Source organism: Patagioenas fasciata, chromosome Z (genome assembly GCF_037038585.1).
Source record: "Patagioenas fasciata isolate bPatFas1 chromosome Z, bPatFas1.hap1, whole genome shotgun sequence".
Classification (NCBI taxonomy): Eukaryota; Metazoa; Chordata; class Aves; order Columbiformes; family Columbidae; genus Patagioenas; species Patagioenas fasciata.
Genome location: NC_092560.1, coordinates 20820204 through 20841004, shown reverse-complemented (window position 1 = coordinate 20841004; position 20801 = coordinate 20820204). Strand labels below are relative to the sequence as shown.

Below are 20801 nucleotides of genomic sequence, written 5' to 3'. Positions count from 1 at the left end.
TGCCTCACTTCTCCCCTTCAGACTCAGCTCATCCAACCACCTCTGTGCCAGCACAGCCCAACAGATGTCATATGGGAAGCACTTAGGAGTAACTCAGAGCTCAGTGAGGTGGCTACCTGCTAAATATGGAGCAGGCACTGCAAGTAATGAGGCTGGCTTTGGAAATAGAGATAAAAAGCTTGAGTCCAAAAATGCAAGGTTGCCGCTACAAGGAATGTACTATAACAAATATATGCATTGTCATTAACAAACCCACATGAAGCTCCAAGTACTCTGTGCTGCTGTAAATAACCCTTAAGCAGTTAAAGTGTGTTTTAGGTTCTCAACTACTTTTTAAACATTATACTTTAGAAACGGACCTAGGCATCTCATCTTCTCTGAATCATGGTTGTGAGATGTGATTCCAGTAGATAGTTGTGATACAGAAGCATTATGGGACACTGTGAGAAAAAATAATTTAAAAGTCAAACACATTATAAAGATTTTAGAGTACATTTTAGTCATTTATTTAACTATCCTACAGAAAATAATCCAAACTCCAAGGAAAAATGCAAAGCTATAGCATCTCATTAAGGTTGAGAATGTAAGGAACCTGGCTAGAAAATGAAATGAATTCTGTAATCTTAACTGCAAAAGTCAGAAAAGTATTTCCAATTTCTAATGAAATAAGATTAAAGAGGCATTTGAGGTAAAGCAATGTAAAGGAAGTTGTTGATTTAAAAGCGTTTAGGTTATGGTATCTCATTTTTATTACTATTATAGTCCACACTGGTAACAATTTAGCATGGGTTAATAGGTGTGCTATATTAATTTAATTGTAGAACCATGTGGGCAATGGTTTTGAACTGAGATAAAATCTTTAACTCACACTGAAATATACTATTTAATCAAGTTTGATACAGTTTATATGAAAGCAGTAAAAGAAGATAAATTAAGAACCTTTTCAAATTCACCTATGTATACAGTACAGAAATAAACAATTTATCAATGAAGACAAAAAGGAGAGCTGCCCAAAAAAAAGTTACAATATGTGGAATAATTTTTTTTTTCGCATCTCATGGATGTATTGTAACCGGAAAGAAATGTCAGTGCAGGCACCTATGATTCTTCAGGCACTATATAGTTATCCTTTCAGTAACTGAAGATATCCTGCACCACATAGGTTCACATTTAAAAATCAGATCTCAGGTTTTTAAATAATTTCTAATAAGAGCTAATTAGTTTAAAAAATACTAATTAAATTTGTTATTCAGCAATATTGAAATAGAACAGTTACACTTAATAGTTCCTGGGACATATCTTGCATTAAGACATGCTTTTTATCACTAATTTCAAACAAAGGATGTCTAGAGTCAGCATCAAGGTAACAGAACGTTGCCGTAGTATAAAGTTTATCACATATTAAGAGGTAGGCATACAAGAAAAATATTCTTTTGCACTTACTTTTTCACTTACGTATACGGGAGATGCATATTATAGCCCTGAGTGTATTCAACTCACTAATCACACATGGAAAACATTAACTAATAGGCCTTGCCACAATATATTAAGCAAAAGAAAAGACAAAGAACCTATAATGAGATTTTTTACTGTGACTTTCTTGAGCAAAGAACAGACATTTCCAGGAATGCAAAAAAGCAAACCTTTTTGTATGCTTCCTAGTGTATCTCCTACTGTGTTTGTTTGCATTTCTAAACATTTCATTATTCCTCATTCATATATTCAGAAACTGAAGTGTACATGAGCAGAAGCCAGGTCCCTGCTCTGTCCAGAGTAGAAACTTCCTCATCTGCTACTCTGAATATTTGAAGATTCTTATGAACATTTCGCAAATTATTCTAAAGCTATTCTAAACACAGAAAACTAGGTAACATCTATGTTGCTTTACTTTTGGAGAAAGTGTAAATTTAATATCATTCTCACACAATAATGGAGGATACAATTTTCTTGATGTACAAGCAGCTTCATTCATTTTAAGATAACATTTTTTGCTTTCCTGTTTATGGATTTTTTTTCCCTTTCTCTGCATTTTTAATTAAATAAGCATTTGAAAGCTTCTTCACCTATTTTTCCGTACCTAGTGCCTTTCAAGCTCCAAGGATAAGGAAGTATTTTTCATCTTTATAAAAGTAATGTTTAACTTATTTCACGTACCAGAAGTTTTTATTGTAAAATTGCCTCTATTGAAACTAAAAGTAAATATTTCCCTGTTGATTTTAAATTTGTTTTAACTAACATGGCAGAACTACTGGTTTTTAATGAGATGACATAATACCTGTTCATTGAACACTACCAATGTCTTGTTCTTCAACCAGGAAGAAAGAGAAGAACCAGCCTGTGCTCCCCATGCGAGTCTTCCATGCTAATGCTGTCGTTCGTTACCATTATGCCACTATCAGTATTTTAGAAGCCAACAGGCTAAGAGAAGCCATGGGTAAGAATTCTCTCTGGAAATACACTTTGGAATGTTACTTTTGGAGTAAAGTACCACTAACCTTAAAGATGTGAAGTTATTAAAACTTATCAAGGGGCAGCATTTGACTGGTGTGTGTACACTATACTAGTTAAAAACACAGAAAATTCAGACAGCTTCATGAGGTGTGCATATATATATACACATGAAAAGTACGTGTATGTGTTTGTATACATTGATGAAGGAGTATCTTGAAATATTAAAAAATACAAAGGCAGATGTAACTGAAGTTACTAACAAGACATAAATTGCTTTAAAACATGCTTTGACATACAAGGATTTTGAGAACTCAGACTGACTCAAAAACACAGAAATGCATTTAACAGATATTCATCAAGGTAAACCTTTGCAAGATGAATTAATCTGTTAGGTGAAGAATATGATTTTCTAAAGCATTAACCTCCAGAAGGAACACTGGGAGCTGGAAAAAATCCTGAACTCTGTCCAACATTGGTCAACAAAATGACAAGGTGACCTGTTACCATTCTCAACTCCTGGACAACATTAACTATTTCATCTCTTAGTTCCCTCACTTCGGAAATGAGAACATCCATCTTTGATGGTCCATGAGAAGAAGGCCCAAGACGGTAAAAGCCTTCGGGAAGGACCCCAATGAGGAAGGAGCGTTGGAGTGGGAAGTGAGTTGGACGAAAGCAAAATGGGACAAGTGTCCAGAAGAGGGATATCCAACAAAGGGAGTCAGGACCTGAGAAGCAGAGGGTCCAACAGCTGCTGGCCAATAAATGGGTGAAGGCAGTCCAGCTGTTTCAGTTTTAATGGTATGCTCACATCTTGACTCTTGACTCTTGGTAAAGGTGGGTGAGGTGTAAGAGAGTGAACATGATGAAGAAACTGTAAAATTAAAATTCACTTCATTGTATCTTGACATTCAGTATTTCCAGACACCTGAGCAGAAATCCACATAAATCTCTCCACTTTTATCATGACCAGCGTTCATTGGTGATAACCCCTGTTTTATTTATTTACAACATACACAGGGTTGTGACACCTACCAGTAAAACATATCTCAAGGAAAAATACTGAAATTGTCTGCAATTATACTAATGCACTTTCTCAAGCTAGCTTTGAGAGGGGAGGCCAGAGGTGCACACATTGTGCTCTGTTCTTCTGATATTCATGTTTCCCTACGACTTATGGAAAAAGTATCTGATTTACTTACCCATTAATAAATCAAGATGTTCATCAACAGTTCTTAGCCTATTAGATCTGAACGTGTTATTAATCCACCGCACTAGCCATTGGATTTGTTATGTTTTTAATAACTTGCTCTTCCGAATAGGGATGGTGAGAATTAATTTTTTTTACTGTACAAAACCTTATCCTCCTCAGAATTTCGAAAGTGCTCAGCAAATTTACTCATGCAGCAACTTCCATATATTTCACAAAGTATTACTACACTACTGCAGGAACTCAATATTTTGTTTAACACAGAAACATGTAAAGAATTTAACAATAACAACTTGGAAAATGGAAGACTGTAAGAGATGTACAATAAAATACTTTTTAGATGTAGATATATTTCCAATTGGTAGAAATGTAAGTAAGACATGATACAGACATTATCGAAGCTAATAAGATATTTAGCTGGGAAAAAAAAAAAAAAAAAAAAAAAGAGGTACAAGAGAGAATAAATAACTTTCTCAATATCCGACAACAAACACAGAAATTGAACTCCTAATTGTAATTTTAGGGCTCTATTTCTAAGTAATGCACCATACTCAGAGATGACTTTTCAATTCCTTAGGTTCTGGGATTTTCGGAGAATGGTTAGTTACTTGGAAGACTAATGGTAGGGAGAAGGTTTTGGAAAATCTTTGCAGTTATGATCCTGTCTATTTGCTCTGCAGGAAAACCTCACACCTTTTACCAAAAAAAAAAATGATGCAAATAGAGTCATATTTTAAGTATTTTAACACAGCAAAAGTAATGGCACAGACTACAGAATCTTCCCACAATGACTGAATGCATGTAAACTCAGAAACGGCATTGTGAATCCACAGTAATATCTTCTTATATCTGATTTTGAAACTGTTACACATTCTGTTGTGGTTACATATACTTTTAAAATAGTCAAAAACTGTTGCAAGCCAAAGAAGTAAACCTTCAGGACAGTATCATTGCTACATGAGCTTTTCTTTTATTTTCTTCTATAAGGACTTACAATCTGACTTCAATAAAAACAAATAAAAATTTATTTTAATTCTGATTTTATTTTGATTTTTGATACTTTTGCATCAGAGCAATAACATGCATAACAATACCAGAGCATTGGATAATGAAGCCGCTGCTCACAAACCTTTGAGGACTGGCTTTGACCAACCCTATGTCATCAAAAGTTTCCATTTTTCAGATATGCTTACTTATTTCTGCCCAAAATTACCTCTTCAAACAGCCAACTTGCCTAAAATAGACTATAGTCTTGAAATCTTATCGAAACATTTTTGGAAGTGGTATGACAGGAAGATGACAGATAACAGAAAAAAGATGAAATCTGGAGTTTTACAACTGAAAGCAGAGTGTGTTATGAGAAACGTTTTATTGTAGCTGGACTATATTACTTTTTCTTAGTTTCACAAATGTCATATCCTGCCTAAACCACAAGTACTCCTGTTGCCAAGCTTCCACCCCTCATGATGCATTTTGCACAGTAGAGAAGCTGTAGAAACTACGAGGATTACTCCAGAATCACTCATACAAAACGATTCCTCTCCTGATGCCTACTTACCTCCTAAACTACATATCTGTTTTTCACAGCAATAAAAGATTGATCTAACCTGTTCCACCCCACTTCAAATTTTCATCTGTCACATTTTAAATCTCAGTAGATTTCTGTGTTACCCATTAATCTTTGTCCCATCCTCTGTATCAAAGCAGTTCAACATCCCCTAGATACCTATGAAACTCCTAAATACTTCATTCCAACCCATTTCTGTTATCATTGGTTTATTGTTACTATCTCCAGTGCCAGACTACCACTGTCATCTCATTTCTGCTATTTTAAAAATGCAGCTAAATGAAGACATGAAAAGTCTTCATGATAAAAGCATCTTTCAAATCTACATCATCTCTGTTTCTATGAAACATCTGCATACACTTGGGTATGCAGATGAAGAAACTAGATCTATCTCAGTTCAGAAGTTAGAGATTTTTGCACTGTCAGGTTCAAAACAGAGACAATGAAACTGCAATGAATAATGTGATATTTTTTCTATCAACCCTATTTCTGATTTTGTTTCTCCTAGAAAAGTTAGAATTGCGTCAGAGTGAAAGAGAAATTGCTTACCCAAGATATCTGTGCATATTCTTCATTGTTGGTCCTGTGGAATGATTCATATTTCTGGTGCTGATGACCTTTGGAGACTGCCTGGATAAACAGTGCCTGTTGGGACTACATGAGCATCCCCTGGTGACACTGGATGAACACAAATGTGATCCCAAATGGCTTCTATTTTTTTCTCATTTAAGCCTAACCTTATATGACATGTAGATCTCCATGGGAGAGAGGAAAGTAATGTCAGTGAGCTCTCTGGCATAGAAACCACATCCAAACTTTACTACCTTTGTGCTTGCAGACATAAGGGAAGAGAATATAGGTTTTCACAAATTTCACATCCTGGTAAGACCTCTGTGTCCAAAAGGAGTTTAACACAGATGCATGCCAATATGAAGATCCTATCAAGCATCTTAACAAACTAGCAGCAAAACAAATATGTCAGGAGCTGCCATACACCCCTTCCCAGTGAGATCAGATACCAAGGACAGGCATTGCAGTCGCTACCTTACAGTGTTTCCGCAGCAGCAGAAGGTAATTGGAGCCAAACAGAAATGGTTAGGGGCAAAAGGCTTGTGCTTCCCCTAGTATAATGGTTTTCAGAATGGCCAATGATGTATCTGTCACTCTGCAGGAATGGAAGAATGTCTTCAGGACAGAGAAAATGAAGTCCCTCATAGTGTCTCAAAGACAACCTTTTTGCCAGGGATCTGGTAAAATGTCACTAGGCCCAGCAGTGCTGGAGAACAGGATATTCAGGGATGAGTGTTAACTCTGGGAAGCAAAAATAAAATAAACTGATTCAAGTCTACCTCTTTTATTCTCTCATCTTTTGGAGTTACCTGGTTTATGAAAGATGTATAGAGAGTTAAAGGCTGTTTCAGTTCAGAAGTCTGGCTACCCAATGCCACAGAAATTAAGTGACGGTTCATTGTAAATCTGCTAAGCAATCCGAACAATAACATTGTTCACTACTGAAAAATGTGACGTGAAGAAGGCTGGTAAAACTGAACAAATCCAGTGTTCACAGACCACAGTTCTTTTCAAGCAAAGTGATTCAAGACCTAAAAAGCAATTGAAATAGTCAGGACCTATCTGTGAAAGGCTCTCTCAGCAGGACTTGGGCTCAACTCTTCACATGACACTGGCTTTCCTGGAAGTCCCTACAGCTACTCAGCAGCACAAAAGAACTCAGTTTCACAAGTATGGAGATGCAGAGACTATTTCATCAAAGAATGATGGGCTATTTTCCCCACAACGAGAAAATTAATTTATTTGAAAAGCAAAAAAATTAGTTGAGGTACAATCCTGTCTTTTACAAAGAAAAATGTAAGAAAGTGTCATGGCAAAACAAGTAACAGTTACAGTGGACTATATTGTGCACTAGGGTGAAGATTCTGGCTGGTAGAAACACTGTTTTGCTATCTTACGTTTGGCTCTGCAAACACATGGGTAAGATTTTTATTTTTTTTTTAATTCAACAGTGAATGCTGCAAACAGCTAGAAATAAGAAAATATCGGAGCGTCCATGAGAAAAAAAAAATGTAGAAAATAAATCACTAAGAAAAAGACTGCAGATATTGTGTGAGAGGAACAGCCTAATGATGAGAACGCAGATCAGAAGGCAGACAGAAGCAGATTGGAAGGAGACTGACTGTATCAAAAATCTGAAAATAAAAGGCAGCTAAATTAAATACCAATCACATGCTACCTTGCACACAAAGATGAAAGAGAAAACTTATCAGGTGGGGAAAAAAAAAAAAGCCTAAAACAATACAAAAATTTGGTAAGACCAAAGGGTCAGTCAGTTACTGAAGAAATGAGAGCAATGATGAACAGAGGACAATGAAAAGGAGGGTGAAGACTGGAGGCAATGGCATATTTTCTTCTCTATTTCACTTTTACATACTGTGCTGCACATTTCACCTTCCAAATAGCTGTCACACCTCAGTTATAGGATTCATTAACCAACACTGGTTAAATACATGTGACTTTGAACACATTTTCACATCACAAAGGTCAGAGAAAAGACTACATTGGCATCTAGGTTTATAAAGCATCAAGATAACATGAGGGAAAGTTTTGCCAATTAATTTCACTGTTTTGACAGCCAGAACTTTCTCCTCCACAAAACCATGTTCTTTGCTTCTGACAACCCAAAACACAGTAACACTTACCAACACCCTTCAGCATATGAATATAGTCCCACAGAGCTACGTGTGGGCTCTTCAGAAAAGAGCCTATTGGACCTAATCCGAGTCACACAGTGTGGACTAAAGGAACACACAGGAGTCTGTCATGGTAAAACAACAAACGAGTAAACTAGCGTTGACTCAACCATAGCATGGAGATGGTTTGGTTTTTACTTGCACTCAAAATCCTGCTGGGATAATCACAACATACACAATATTAAGTACCTCACTTGCCACACATCTTTTTAAACAATAGATAAGGCAGTCATCATATAGAAAAATTATTATGTGGTTGTTTATACCATATCCTGTTGACTGTTGGTTTTAACTACATTTACAAAACCAGCAAATACACATACCTAACAGAAAAATAATGATTCTTCTAAAAAACCATTATTTTATGGCAGTAATGGAAAGACAGATGCAGAGATTTATTGTGTATTTTAATATACTTCAAGGTAAAATAGTCCCATGTTACTCACCTTGATCTCTTTCATGCCATGTCCGACTCCCCGCAGCTGGTGAATTTGGAGAAGGATAAAAGTCTCCTGTTGGGCTTGGCTCCATATTTTCATCTATGGAGATAGTTTTGGGTCTTTTGCTGTTGAAGGAATGTGAGATTTGGCAGTGAATGTGATATGCAACTATTAGTGATATACACACTGTTTGGATTTCAACAAATATTTCAATGCAAAGTAATTCAGGCTTACAAAACACACAAAAAAAGTGAATATTAGAGCTTACATTAACTTACGTAGACAATGTTATTCAACAATATGTAATGTAGGTACGTGTTTGCATTTTTCACATGATTTAATATTACAAAGATGGCACGGTATAAAAGCCCTAAGTGTTCTCAGTCCACCAGCATTTGGCTGAGCAACTAAGAAACCAGCTCCTGTAACCAGCTCCTGTAACCCACCAAAGAAAGTTTGTGTCATGAGGGTGTGAACACTACACAGGAATGATGAAAGCAAAACAAAGCACTGGAAAAGTATTACTAATAAAGTCAAAGTAACCAGGAACTTTTCTGAATGTGTTAATAAGGAAAAAAATGTAGTTTTTACTGTATTTCATAAGGTCAAAAGCATAAGCTTTTCAGAGGTCTAACCTGAAACAAAGACTTTTCATTTTGGACTAGTTTAATTAAAAAGAACAAAAGGCCCATATTTCAAGTCACTCTATATATAATGAAGGAGCACTTCAATACAGTGGAGGGAAGTCAAGTTTCCTCATATCAATATATACTGAAGTAATTATGCTGACTGCCAAAGAAAACCAGGATGAAATTTTTGATAGTAGTGGTATTACTAATATTGTTGTTATTTAGACAACATTGTGAGAATTAATCTATTCATTTCTAAAATGTACTAGGTGAATTGCCAAACTGAAAATACAATGGAATGAAATGAGAGAATCTGAGCAAAGTAACTCAGAAGTACCAGCTGCTGGTGGAAGAGTACCCCCGACAGCCCTGTTAAATTCTGTCCCACTGTGCAGACACTTCCTGACTCACTGGGCTGCAGAAACCCGGGACCATGAGAGGTCCTATAGTGCTTATGATTTCATAGTACATTGTGCAGTTTCAGAAAACCAAGGAGTCCCAGGAGTGTGACAGACAGTACATTGTCTGGGAATCAGAAGGAGGGTGCAGCAGGTTCTCCACCTCTATGGATCTGCTGGCTGCTCCTGAGGGACAGAACAGAACAGTGTCTTTCTCAGAGCTGGGAGAAGGTAGCATTTGAAGCAAGGAAGATATGGGTCCCTCAGATCAAATTGCATGTAGCTAGCACATGGAGACCCTTGAGAAAAATTAGAGAGGCTTTGACTACCTCACATGTTCCTTCTTGTTACCACTGTGTTGGGAAGTGCCCCTTGTAAGGATAAGGCAGCAACTTTCATGAGCTGGGATGATACTACAGATAAAGATATCACCTTGTCTTTATACATCTGTCCTAACGCTTTTTCCACAGGAAACAGTATCAAGACAGAGGTCCAAGAGGGAGCCCTCAAAGACACCTTTGTTCCTGCAACCAACCCATGGCATCAAACCCTGCCAGCAGGTTCTCAGCTGCTATAGCTTTCAGAAACTCAGCAGGAGTTTTAGGATCCATAACTGTTCTCTTGGCAGATGATTCAGCGAGCACTTCAAACCCTGACAAGTTACTATTGTGTTTGGTATCAACGATGACGACAGGCAATGATGACACTACTTTAAATTTCAAGTTTTGTAACATATGTATCTCTACATAGACTATGGTAATGTATGTAAGTTGCCTACCTCACAAAATCAGAGAAAATTCATAAGATAGTTGCCTGTTGACTGTATTTCTGTATTGCTTGTCCTATATTATTCAACTTGGTTTCACATTAGCATTTATTTCAAATTGTTACCTGCTGGGTGGAGAGGACAAAGACCTCTGTAGATTCACTCCCGAATTCATATCATGGTAATATGGTTGGCTCGGAAGCTCTCCAATTGGGAAGTTCACTCCAGTTCCCTGGGTTATGGGTGCTGAAAAACATATCATTATAAGGAGTCACAAATAATCTTCTACATTTTTAGCCATCTTTTCATCTTTAACTCTGGGAAAAACATGTTACTACATGTATCTAATTTTCTGCCTCTTGCAGAAACCAAGTACAGACTAGTTCAATCAATGCTTATGTGCCTAAAAAAAGTGAATTATCTTCCCCAGTCCCTAGAAATCCCTTAGCAGTTGTGCAGACATAATATATTTGTTTTATAACAAATAATGTGGAATCATTAACATGAAAAAGGTGAGATCAACTTTGGTGTAAAGTGAAGCCTTCTGTAGAAGTTTTATTGAATGAGGCAGGATTTATAAGGACAGCTAGTATTATTTACTCAAGAATGGAAATAACTGGAAAGAATAAATTTTGGGACACAAAATCTTGTTTCCCTTAATGCTAACTCTTTTGTATTAATAATGGCCTTCAGTGCTGACAGCTTGTTTTGCTGCCTCCATTTTCTTTCACCCAGTGTCACAGGTATTTTTATATATACACCTATACACAAACACACACACTCGGCATTATCTTCACCTCCTCACACAGCCTGTGTACTGTATGTCTTGGCATTTCAAGAATAAATTATATGTTACATATTGTGGTGTATTTACCTTTGTTCACTGTTTGTGCATTGTGCATTTTAACTACCTTTGGCACTTAAAAGAGTAATTGCATGTTGTGTAATATATCTGAAGGTTTGTATTTTTCCTGACGGTTAAAGTACTACTCAGTTGTGGCTTGAGGTTAAACAAATGCATGGTAAGAAATCCCACAGAAACCACATGCTTTAAAGCTTACTATTGGAAGCATACCGTGTATAGCAGATGCAGAAGGTACAACTTCATAACACAGCTATAATAGTGATTCTTTTTTATATGAATGTCTTAACACTTAAAAATTTATTTAACCATCTGACAAATAAAAGAAAGCTGTATTTTGCACATCTTCATCCTCCTAAAACAGCAAAACCTTATCTTCAACATCCGCAAAAAGGAATATGTCTAAATTCTGCAGGATGGCAGTGCTCAGTACTTTGCTGAAGGATTCAGCATAATTTTAATTGTTGAATATTAATCTCTGACCACAGCAAATAAAGTGGCATATGCACCTTAAGCCTCACTAAGCTTATCAAATTCCTCAGGCATCCTGACCTGGCATGAATTAACTCCTGTGCAAAATTTGGACAGATAGTTTTGGAAACTTGTGCCTGACTGGTTTTGTTCTCATCAGAAAAGAGATTTTCCTGGATCATTCAGTTATTATAATGTGGGTGTCATCACTACAGACACTTCTAGCTACAACTTCCAAGTTTTTTTGTTCACTTCCTAAAAATCAATGAAATAGATCTTATTTATGTTCATTTATTTTTTTCTTTCTGCAATAAAACCTTCACACATCTCTTTATACTTAATTTTTATGTTGCTTTTTTCATTTATTTAATGTTCATGTGCATAACATTTCTGATGCAAAAACAAGCCAACAGAATTACAAATTACAAGTACAGCCATTGCTATGAGTAAAAGGAAGACAAGCATATAATACATTTAAATTAGTCGTCCTTTTTATCCATACTATGATTTTTGTTTTAACAGCTACAAATTCAAAAACAAACTAAAAGAATAATCAGATTGTTTAGAAAAATCCAGTGAAGTATAGGACAACCTTAAAAAGCTGCAAGTCTAACAAATAGAAGGTTTTGTTACATATAGTAATTTTACTGACATGTCAGTCCATGAAGCTGTGCAGAAGGACACATAACAAATCGATTCAATCCTTAAAAATTAATGAGAAAAAAAGAAAACTGCTTGGTTTATTACAAATGCATGGAAGAGGAACTGTAATACTGTGGTCAAAGATATCAAAGTTGTGTGTTATAAGCATTTCCTATGTATCCTACACCTTAGGAAGGAAAAAAAAAGTTCAAGAAAAAAACATTCACTTGATTACAGCAGGTGTTGGCAATGATTAAATGAAAATGATAACTTACTTCTGGACACCCTCACAAGTTCTGACACGTTGAACACTCCAGATTTTACAAAACTGTCCTCAAGGTATACTGCAAAAGACCACAGTGCCATAATTAGTATCATCAGAAGATTAATAAATAACTGTACATAAGTTTATACACCAACAGTATGAAGAGTCCCAGAACTATAATACACAGACCAAAGTACACCGAAGCTGATCACAGGACCTATTGAGAGCTAAAATGGATGCAGAGATACAAAAAATGTTGAGGATGTTTGAGAAAGTGATTTTTTAATATTTGTATGAAAACTCATAAGCAACAAACTGAGTTCCTAGTTAACCATACAGAAAATGTCTAAAATCTAGGCCCTTTTATTAGTATCTTCAATTTTTAAGTCAGTATTGAACTGTATCAGCTGGACTAAGCAATTTCAGCATAGAGCAGTCCTGTCCTCTCATACATTACTGCTTAATAGATTTTTACTGAACTGTTACATTTATCATAGTGACTTTACACTACCACTTAGCTACTATTTCCCATAAAAGTAGGAACTTAGCAAAACAGCTGAGTTATTCCATGGATTTTTTGTGTACATGCTGAATTATATATCCAGAAACCTATGTTTAAGAAACCATGTATTATTGTTTTGGCTTATGTTTACGTATTCTAAGATAAATGTATATGATATACTCTCCCTGCAACTAAATTCAGTCACAACTTGGAAGTACTGCAGTGAAACAACAGCTGATAAGCAAGAATTATCTCAGTAGTGTAACTACATTCCTCATAAAAAGGGAGCTGAGAAACACAGGTTTCTGTGGAAGCCTCATATGAATAATCACTGCATGAGGTGACTTGACTGAATTTAAGATTACATGACATCACATCCTTTACAGGTGGGAATGCCAACCATTTACCAACAGAAATATTTAGATCTATACTTGGGCACATCGCTGCTCCAACAGTATTATTTTTTTATTTGCTTTCATGTGAGATGGTGTACCAAGAATTCCTCACTGTGGTCTCTCTGGTTTCTTTTCTGAATCAATACAGTTTTTTTCTTTCAGAAATTCACTGCCAATTTTTTGTTCCAAATGTCTGAATGAGTAAAAGCACACTAAATGTCTTAAGTAACAAAACAAACAAACAAAAAATGCACCTCCTGAAATATCTACTGATTTGGAAAACAAAGTTTCAGTACTATTCTCTTTAGGTTTCTTTCGTCTGTTACTGCTTTTATCTTCAAGTACTTTAGGAAAATAGTGCCACAATAATCAGAAAAGTGACAGAAAAGACGGCACACCACGTGAGATATTTGTCCTTGGTACATCTGGAGAAATCTCTACTTAGTTTTCAGGATCAAACAAAGAGGGTAGAGGCAAAAAGAGCAGTTTCCACTGCTTACGAGCAATCTTACTAGAACCACAGAGCTGCCTCACCCAGCATCTCTGATATTATTTACCAGTGCACGTATAAACAATGAAGTTACCAACTCAAGCTGAAAGAAAGGGAACACATCCAGCTGAGCACATTTCCTGACATCTTTATTATGCTGTTATACCTATGATTGAATGTCAGTCTTCCCCAGATGAAAAACCATCCCAGGAGCAGGTGCAGTGGGCCTGTAGAGCACTATAGGCCAGTGGGATCATCCTGAACTGTGTCATACCAATGCCATCATCTTCTTATCTTCCAGTCAATGTCACTTCATAAGATATCCCTGCATGCTACTTCATGATATCCCTGTATGTCTTTATTTCCACAGGTAGCTCTGCAGGTCTCACTCTCTTTTGTCTTCACTTCTTTTCACATTCCTCTCCCTGTCATTTTCAACAGCTTCTCTCCAGATCTGTCACTTTTTCCACTTTTATTGTCACCTGGATGTTGCAGGCCTCTCTGCAACCTTATTCATCTACAGTTTCTGAGAAATAGGAGACTTTCTCTTTCATCTTCTGCATTCTCATGCAAACTTTCTCCTTGTGTTTTTGTGTGGACAAAAACACAACATGACTTCTCAAGTATTTATTTTTTTATTTGACGGGACTTGGCATACCCATACTATAAAAAACTACCGAGTTCATGTTTCTTTTTCCTTTCTTCCTTAGTTGTCATTTTTTAACCTAAGAATGAGCAAGCTGGATAAACGCTAATAATTCCTTTGACAATGGCAATATTTCCCTTCTCTGCCTATTTCCTCCAGTAGGAAGCTGAAGCAGTACATGAATGGGAGATTTCCAAAGCAAAATTTGGTTTCTTGATTTTAGTTGGTGTGTAAGTGAAGTATGGCTTAAAGCCAGTGTACAAATACGCAGCCAGCTCTGGATCTAGTAATGAGACAAAACTGAAATTGTCTGCTGCTTATTCAAATACCACTACCGCTATTTTGAAGCACAACTTCTCCCATTCAAGTTAGGTTAACTTGAGAGGAGTTTTACCCAAGTGTAGCTTAGTCAAGCTATCATTACAGTAAGAACATGCCTCAAGGCTCACATTAAAAAAAAAAAAAAAGTTCATGTAGGATTTTATATGAAAGAGCAGAGATGTATACATGTATATGCACACACACACACAGACATATGTGTTTAATCTTCAGCCTTCTCTCATGAATTCTTAGTTTTTCTCACCAGCAATACTGCTAATACCAACATAACACAAAAAGCAATACTGTGTGTTTCTCTCATTGTGATAATGAAATGGGAGCAGGGAAAAAGTTCTGCCACTGAGTGGTACCACTGTTCATCACCCTGTCACAGAAGGATGCGTTGTAGACTGATGGATCTTTCACCTAGGTCTCACCTTGCCCTGGATGGTCCAAAAAATAATGACACAGACATATGCAAATGCTTTGCCAGGCATTAGGAAAAAGAGGGAAACTGCAGCTATTGTAAATCTCAATCAACTGAGAAAACAGTTTGATTCTTTTCCCAATGGAACGTCACAAAATTTTGTTTAAAAATAGATGCAACAGTAAACAGTCTATGTCACAGACACTGAACAACTTCATCCTGAGCCTTGTCTTCTAACAGTGAAGTTACATTCCAGTTGTGCCTCCAAGTGCAAAAAAATAAACACAGTAGGTTCAGTTCAGCACTAGCGGAGTCCAACAGTTTTAACTACTTAGGAAGTCAATAGGAATTTTTTTTTTCCATTCAACTGATGTAATTTGTTGCAGATATCTGTACTCTACATACAACAAAAGATAGAGAGCAAGATTTTGACTTTATGGTGTGAGACACTGCCTTTTACCTTGTGCAGCTGATCTCCATGCTGAAGATCTAACATTCTTATTCACATTAATACACTGCATGGAAGAAAAACACTTGGTGATACTCTGTATGCTATAGGTCTTACTGTTTTCTTGATTAAGCATTCCAAAATGCACTGCTTGCATTAATTTGCTGAAGAGTCTTAAATTAGCATTCTTGGAGTGTGTTTTTCTGACCTGTTCGGTACAGAAACTAATGCACTTGATAACACTCTATTGTTGTATTCCTCACGGAGGATTTACTGTATCTTTTGATGGTTGTGATAACACTTTGCTGTCTTTATTGTTCAAACCTAATATGAACACGTATTGTCATTGAATGAAACTAACCTTGCTAAAGAGACAACACTCTCTAAATGCATTTCACTAATTGCCATTATGCTTGAAAATCTAAGTTCTATAAAAGAACAATTCTACCAAAAACACCATAGTGAAATTCTGTATAAACAGTCAGTAACTTCCAAAACCCATGAACAGCAGTGGATTTTTTTCTTTATTTCCTCTTAGTATTCACCTTTGTGCAGGGTGAGCATAAAATCTGTCTTCTCTCTTTACCTTTCGTACAGAAAACTCTTTTCCAAACAATACGTTTTCCAAGCAATACTACAACAACCAGATCAGTGCCAGCAAGCATGAAAGAGAAACAGGTTAAGCTGAGCAGTAGCCCTGAGCAGGCCCCCCGCATACAGTTAGTAACAGGAGAAACCATCAGTAATGCCTCCAACTACTATAGAAGTTATTCTGTCCTAGACCTTTTACATCTTCCGCTCTGTACCTGTGTCGTGCCTTGAAGAGTTGGGTTTCAAGTATAGCTTTTAACCATGCTAAGACTCAAATGGAAAAAAAAAAAAGTTTAAATCTACTGAAAAAACATTTTGAGTTTGCACTAACATGCACTGTAAAGGGCTTGTTCTCACATTACTTAAAAGATTACCAGTGACGTCTGGCTTTACAAATCTTTAACCAGCCTTTTTTATGTCTTCTGATTTAATTGTACTTTTATGAATAGAATGCCTGTTTACATTCTGCTGCGTATTGTCTAGTGCTAAAACATAAAATCGCTTCCTTGTATCATTAAACGTCTAGTGTTTTTCACTGATAGAGTCTTGATTTTGCGTAACTTATAAAACAGGAGTAAGGTTCCAGTCAGTGCAGGAAACAGTTCGTGTTACTGTGCTTTTATTTCTGGATCTTCACAAATAGGAGTTATAAAGCAGTAGATAGACTTACTAGCAGTGAGACAGGTTCAACAGCAGGAGCTACCGTGAGAAGAAAGGCTGGAAGCTTCAGCCTGGTATACAAAACACTAGTAGCGAGCTGAAACTTGACTTAAAGTTATGCAATGCAATGTTCTGGATGCTACTACAGTTTTGTTTTACTTCTGAAAATGCTACAATTAAAGATTAAATAATTTCATTGCATTGCTTGTGCTGTTTGAGTCTTTGAAAACTGAGTTTTCAAGGATGAGCTCTCGCTGCTGTCTGCAATATATAACGTGTACAGGAAGCTCTTTAACTTCAGCAGGAACCCTAGTGGCAGAGGCCAGAATTTCCTAAAGGCAGTGAAAGGTGGATGAGCCAAGGAGTGACGGAAAAGATTTCAGCTATGATGTTACTTGAAACAGTAGCTAAGACCTGTCCAGAGCATGAGGCTAATTTGGTTGTCTCGCAACTGTCTCTGGTCGTATTGAATACCCACAGTTTATTTTGGCGATTTGTTTTTTCCTGAAAGTTTCAATGATGCTGTAAATGGGACAGAGAACAAACATTGCAAAAAGATCTCCTGACTCCATTTTACTTTTTTAGCACAATAAGGAACTAAGCAGTTGTCTATGCCATTTTCTCAAGTTAAGAACTATAATATCCTTCAATGCTTCAGTAATTTGAAGAAGTAAACATCTGGTTTAATGGGCTTTGGAATCCATGCACTAAAATGTAATAAGTTAGTTGCCTGAAAACCTAACAACAAAGAAAACTAACACAAATGCATACTGCCTACCACTCCAGAGTGTCTCAGTTTACATACAAACTACAGTCAAGATTTAAAAAGACATTGAGGCAGGTGGCTTTTAACAGTTGACTGCCATGTACCAAAAATATAATTTCCTGATGCCAACACCAGTTTCTAGAATTCTAACAGGTAAGCTAAAGAGTTCTTAGTAAATTCTTGCTCTGTGCATACTTTGAAGTAAAAATCATTGCGCTCACCATTGAACACAACAGCATCAGAAATGAACATGGCATCAGAAGTGATCACAGCATCATTTATTCACACAGCATGGCAGCTGATTTAAAAAAAAAAAATAATAAAATATTGGAACACTAAGCCAGTAGACAGTGATAATTACGCACATCAAATTTCAAACCAGCATGCAAGGCCAAAAACTCTTCCTCTTGCAAAAAGGGGCTGTACAATCTGTGAAGGTTTCTGACTGTCGAGATAGCATAACTGTGCACTGGCTCCCAAATGTCCCACCTGGCTCAGGGCTGAGAGGCTGACGAGGAAGAGTATCATCTCTCAGTCACTGGCAATACTAATTCACAGAACATTTGGGAAAGGGAGAACTCCACAGAAAATCAAGCCCTGACCAAATCCAAGCCTGTTTTATTTGAAGATCACTATCTGAGACAACACGGTAGCAGGCATATGGGAAACACTTAGCATTTCAGAATATCCACTCCCATGCTGAAAAAGCGACACGAATATACGTTTGTTTAAATACAATTCTAGCTGAATCCCCAAACTGCTACTAGGGCATCATTGCTTCCAAAAGAAAAGCTGCTTACAATCATGAGTCCAGGGAATATCTCTTGTATTCCTATTAGTTAGGGAGCTAATTCCCCATCCAGAAGAGGATAACTTCCAATAGAGTAAAATAGTCAAACCATCTCTGTTCTCAGTCATTCAAAACTCAAAGACATTTGTTTATAGCATTTCCAAAAAAGAGCAAAGGTTAAGACCACATTACTCTTCGGAGGTGTTTTCTTAAACTATACATGCTAAAACTTAAAACTTAAATACTTCTATAAAAAACAGTCACATAGGGGCAAATTTATTATGCATTTCTTAGGGTTTGATCCAAAAAGAATGTCCTCACTATGGCTGCTAGCCCATAGGAAAGCACAAAAATGCCTTTGAGGCTCTGCAGCTGCAAGAGAGATCTGCATATTGACAGACAGGTGAGGCTGGTTGCAAGCTTTTTGGCAATACCTTCTTTAATTAGAAATAAAATTTAAAAAAATTTTAAAAAAGTAATTCAACTCAAGTCTTCTTTGGAAATGGTTCCCAGAATAAAATTTCTGGTGAAAACAGAAGGGGAAAACCAATTCCAGAGCTGTAAGACTGAGGACTCACGTAACTGTGCCTCATTCAGATTAAGGATCTTATAACTAGATGAATTCTATGACAACATGGTTACTGTGAAGGAAAGAAGAAGGGAAACAGTGGAGAGGAATGAAAGGCAGAAAGACAGTTTCTCAATCTCTCTGTCTAAAAGTGTGTCATCCCATACAAATAATCTAAGATTCATCCTCACACAGCTCAAACCTGAGTCATCTGCATTTCTCATTCAGCCCTGACTGACGCTACAGAGTTTGCAAAATTTATATGACAATATGCTTTGGACCAGCTCAAGTGGAGTAAATTCTATCTAGGAAAAACAAATAGCAGGTCCCACTAGTGAGGAAACATATATCTAACAACCTCTGAACTCAACTGCTTGGATAAGAGCAAAATCTGAACACACTTCTTTTCACTAACCAATGACATTCACAACTGTGTCAGAATGGTTAGGTTTCCTTTGCACCCTCTGAAAAGCTATCATTATATTACCCAATTTTTGAAACCTTGAAGCAACGTGTACAAGAAGAGACTACTCTCCTCCAGCTCCATCCAGAAAACAAAACAAAGAACATGAAGCAACAGTAAGAACTGTCATCTCCTCCCTCAGGTTTCCAATTCTCTTGATTCCTCAAATTGTAGTCAAGTCTTTATCCCATCTCATTGGCAAATCAAGATAACATTTTGCTCTATCAGTGTTGTTATTTCTTACTCTTATTTTAGCTGCTTAAAAAGGCTGTGTTCAAAAAATTTGAGCAACATGGCAACTGCTGAACACAGAAGTGTTCAGCTGGTGTACAAATAAGTCTACCAAGGAGCAATTTCACATCAGTGACAGGTAGCAAGTAACCTTACTAATGTAACAGATGTGGCCATCAGGCAGGAAATAAGGGAAAGAAAAATAAAGCAGAACAAACCTCAGAAAATACTCTACTAGAAGAACTGGATAGCGAGGTTTGTATCACTGGAGACCAAATTAACTTACTAGTAGTTCTAGGTGTTTTTCCTCTGTTTACCCAACCTCATGATTTTCTTATGCCTGACAGATGAACTTACTGAAGGATCACTCCCTCTGTCTTCAGTACACATCCTCCTACACTTTTGCAGGTATTTTGAGACACACATGCCAAGGAAGGATCATTTTTTAGATTTTCTTAAGCTACATGAAAGACCTATGGGACTTTCAGGGAGAAAATAATGCAGCATTACACTGAAACTGCCACACTAGGTCTCCTTCAACAGCCTGCCTTCAACAGTAGCCTGAGCAGATATCCAGTAGAATAGTAAGAGACAGAGCAGGCCTAAAGTATTTGGTTTGGGTTTGGGTTTTGGTGGGATTTTTTTGACTGATAGTGTCCAAGGATCCAAGTATTCTCAGTTTTAAAATTTACTAATCCAGGTGTGCCTCTGTCTGTTTACTCATTCTAAATGGATCCATGAACATGTCCATTCCCTCTCTGAAACCATATGAACTTTTAATAGCACCGTGCTAGCACAACAGGAACTTAATGACTGATGCAGACAACAGCGATGTTAAAACTCTTCTCTCTCAGTTCAGCTCAGTTCATCTATCTGTCTGGAACCTACTTAACAATCCCCGTGGAGAAGTGACCTTTACAACCCAGCTCTCAAAAAAAAAAAAACAAAACCAAGTTTCATTCTTTAGAATTTATTGAAAAAGTTAGATGAGGATATTCCTGGATCTTGCTACAAAAGCTGCATACCACTTTCACCATAAG

At 36.8% G+C, this 20801-nt stretch overlaps 1 protein-coding gene across 16 annotated transcripts in view; it reads right to left on the bottom strand.

Annotated features, from left to right (window-relative positions):
* Positions 1-20801, bottom strand: part of NFIB (nuclear factor I B) — a 279066-nt gene that overhangs the window by 53652 nt on the left and 204613 nt on the right. For 10 of the 16 annotated variants that reach the window (XM_071802714.1, XM_071802715.1, XM_071802722.1 and 7 more), the window contains exons 4-7: positions 12477-12545; positions 10352-10472; positions 8440-8558; positions 360-440 (exon numbers count right to left, since the gene is read on the bottom strand). In XM_071802714.1, coding sequence (XP_071658815.1) covers positions 360-440; positions 8440-8558; positions 10352-10472; positions 12477-12545 — 390 coding nt within the window. The remainder of the gene's footprint in view (positions 1-359; positions 441-8439; positions 8559-10351; positions 10473-12476; positions 12546-20801) is intronic. The other 6 variants (XM_071802717.1, XM_071802719.1, XM_071802723.1 and 3 more) reach the window with 1 other exon arrangement.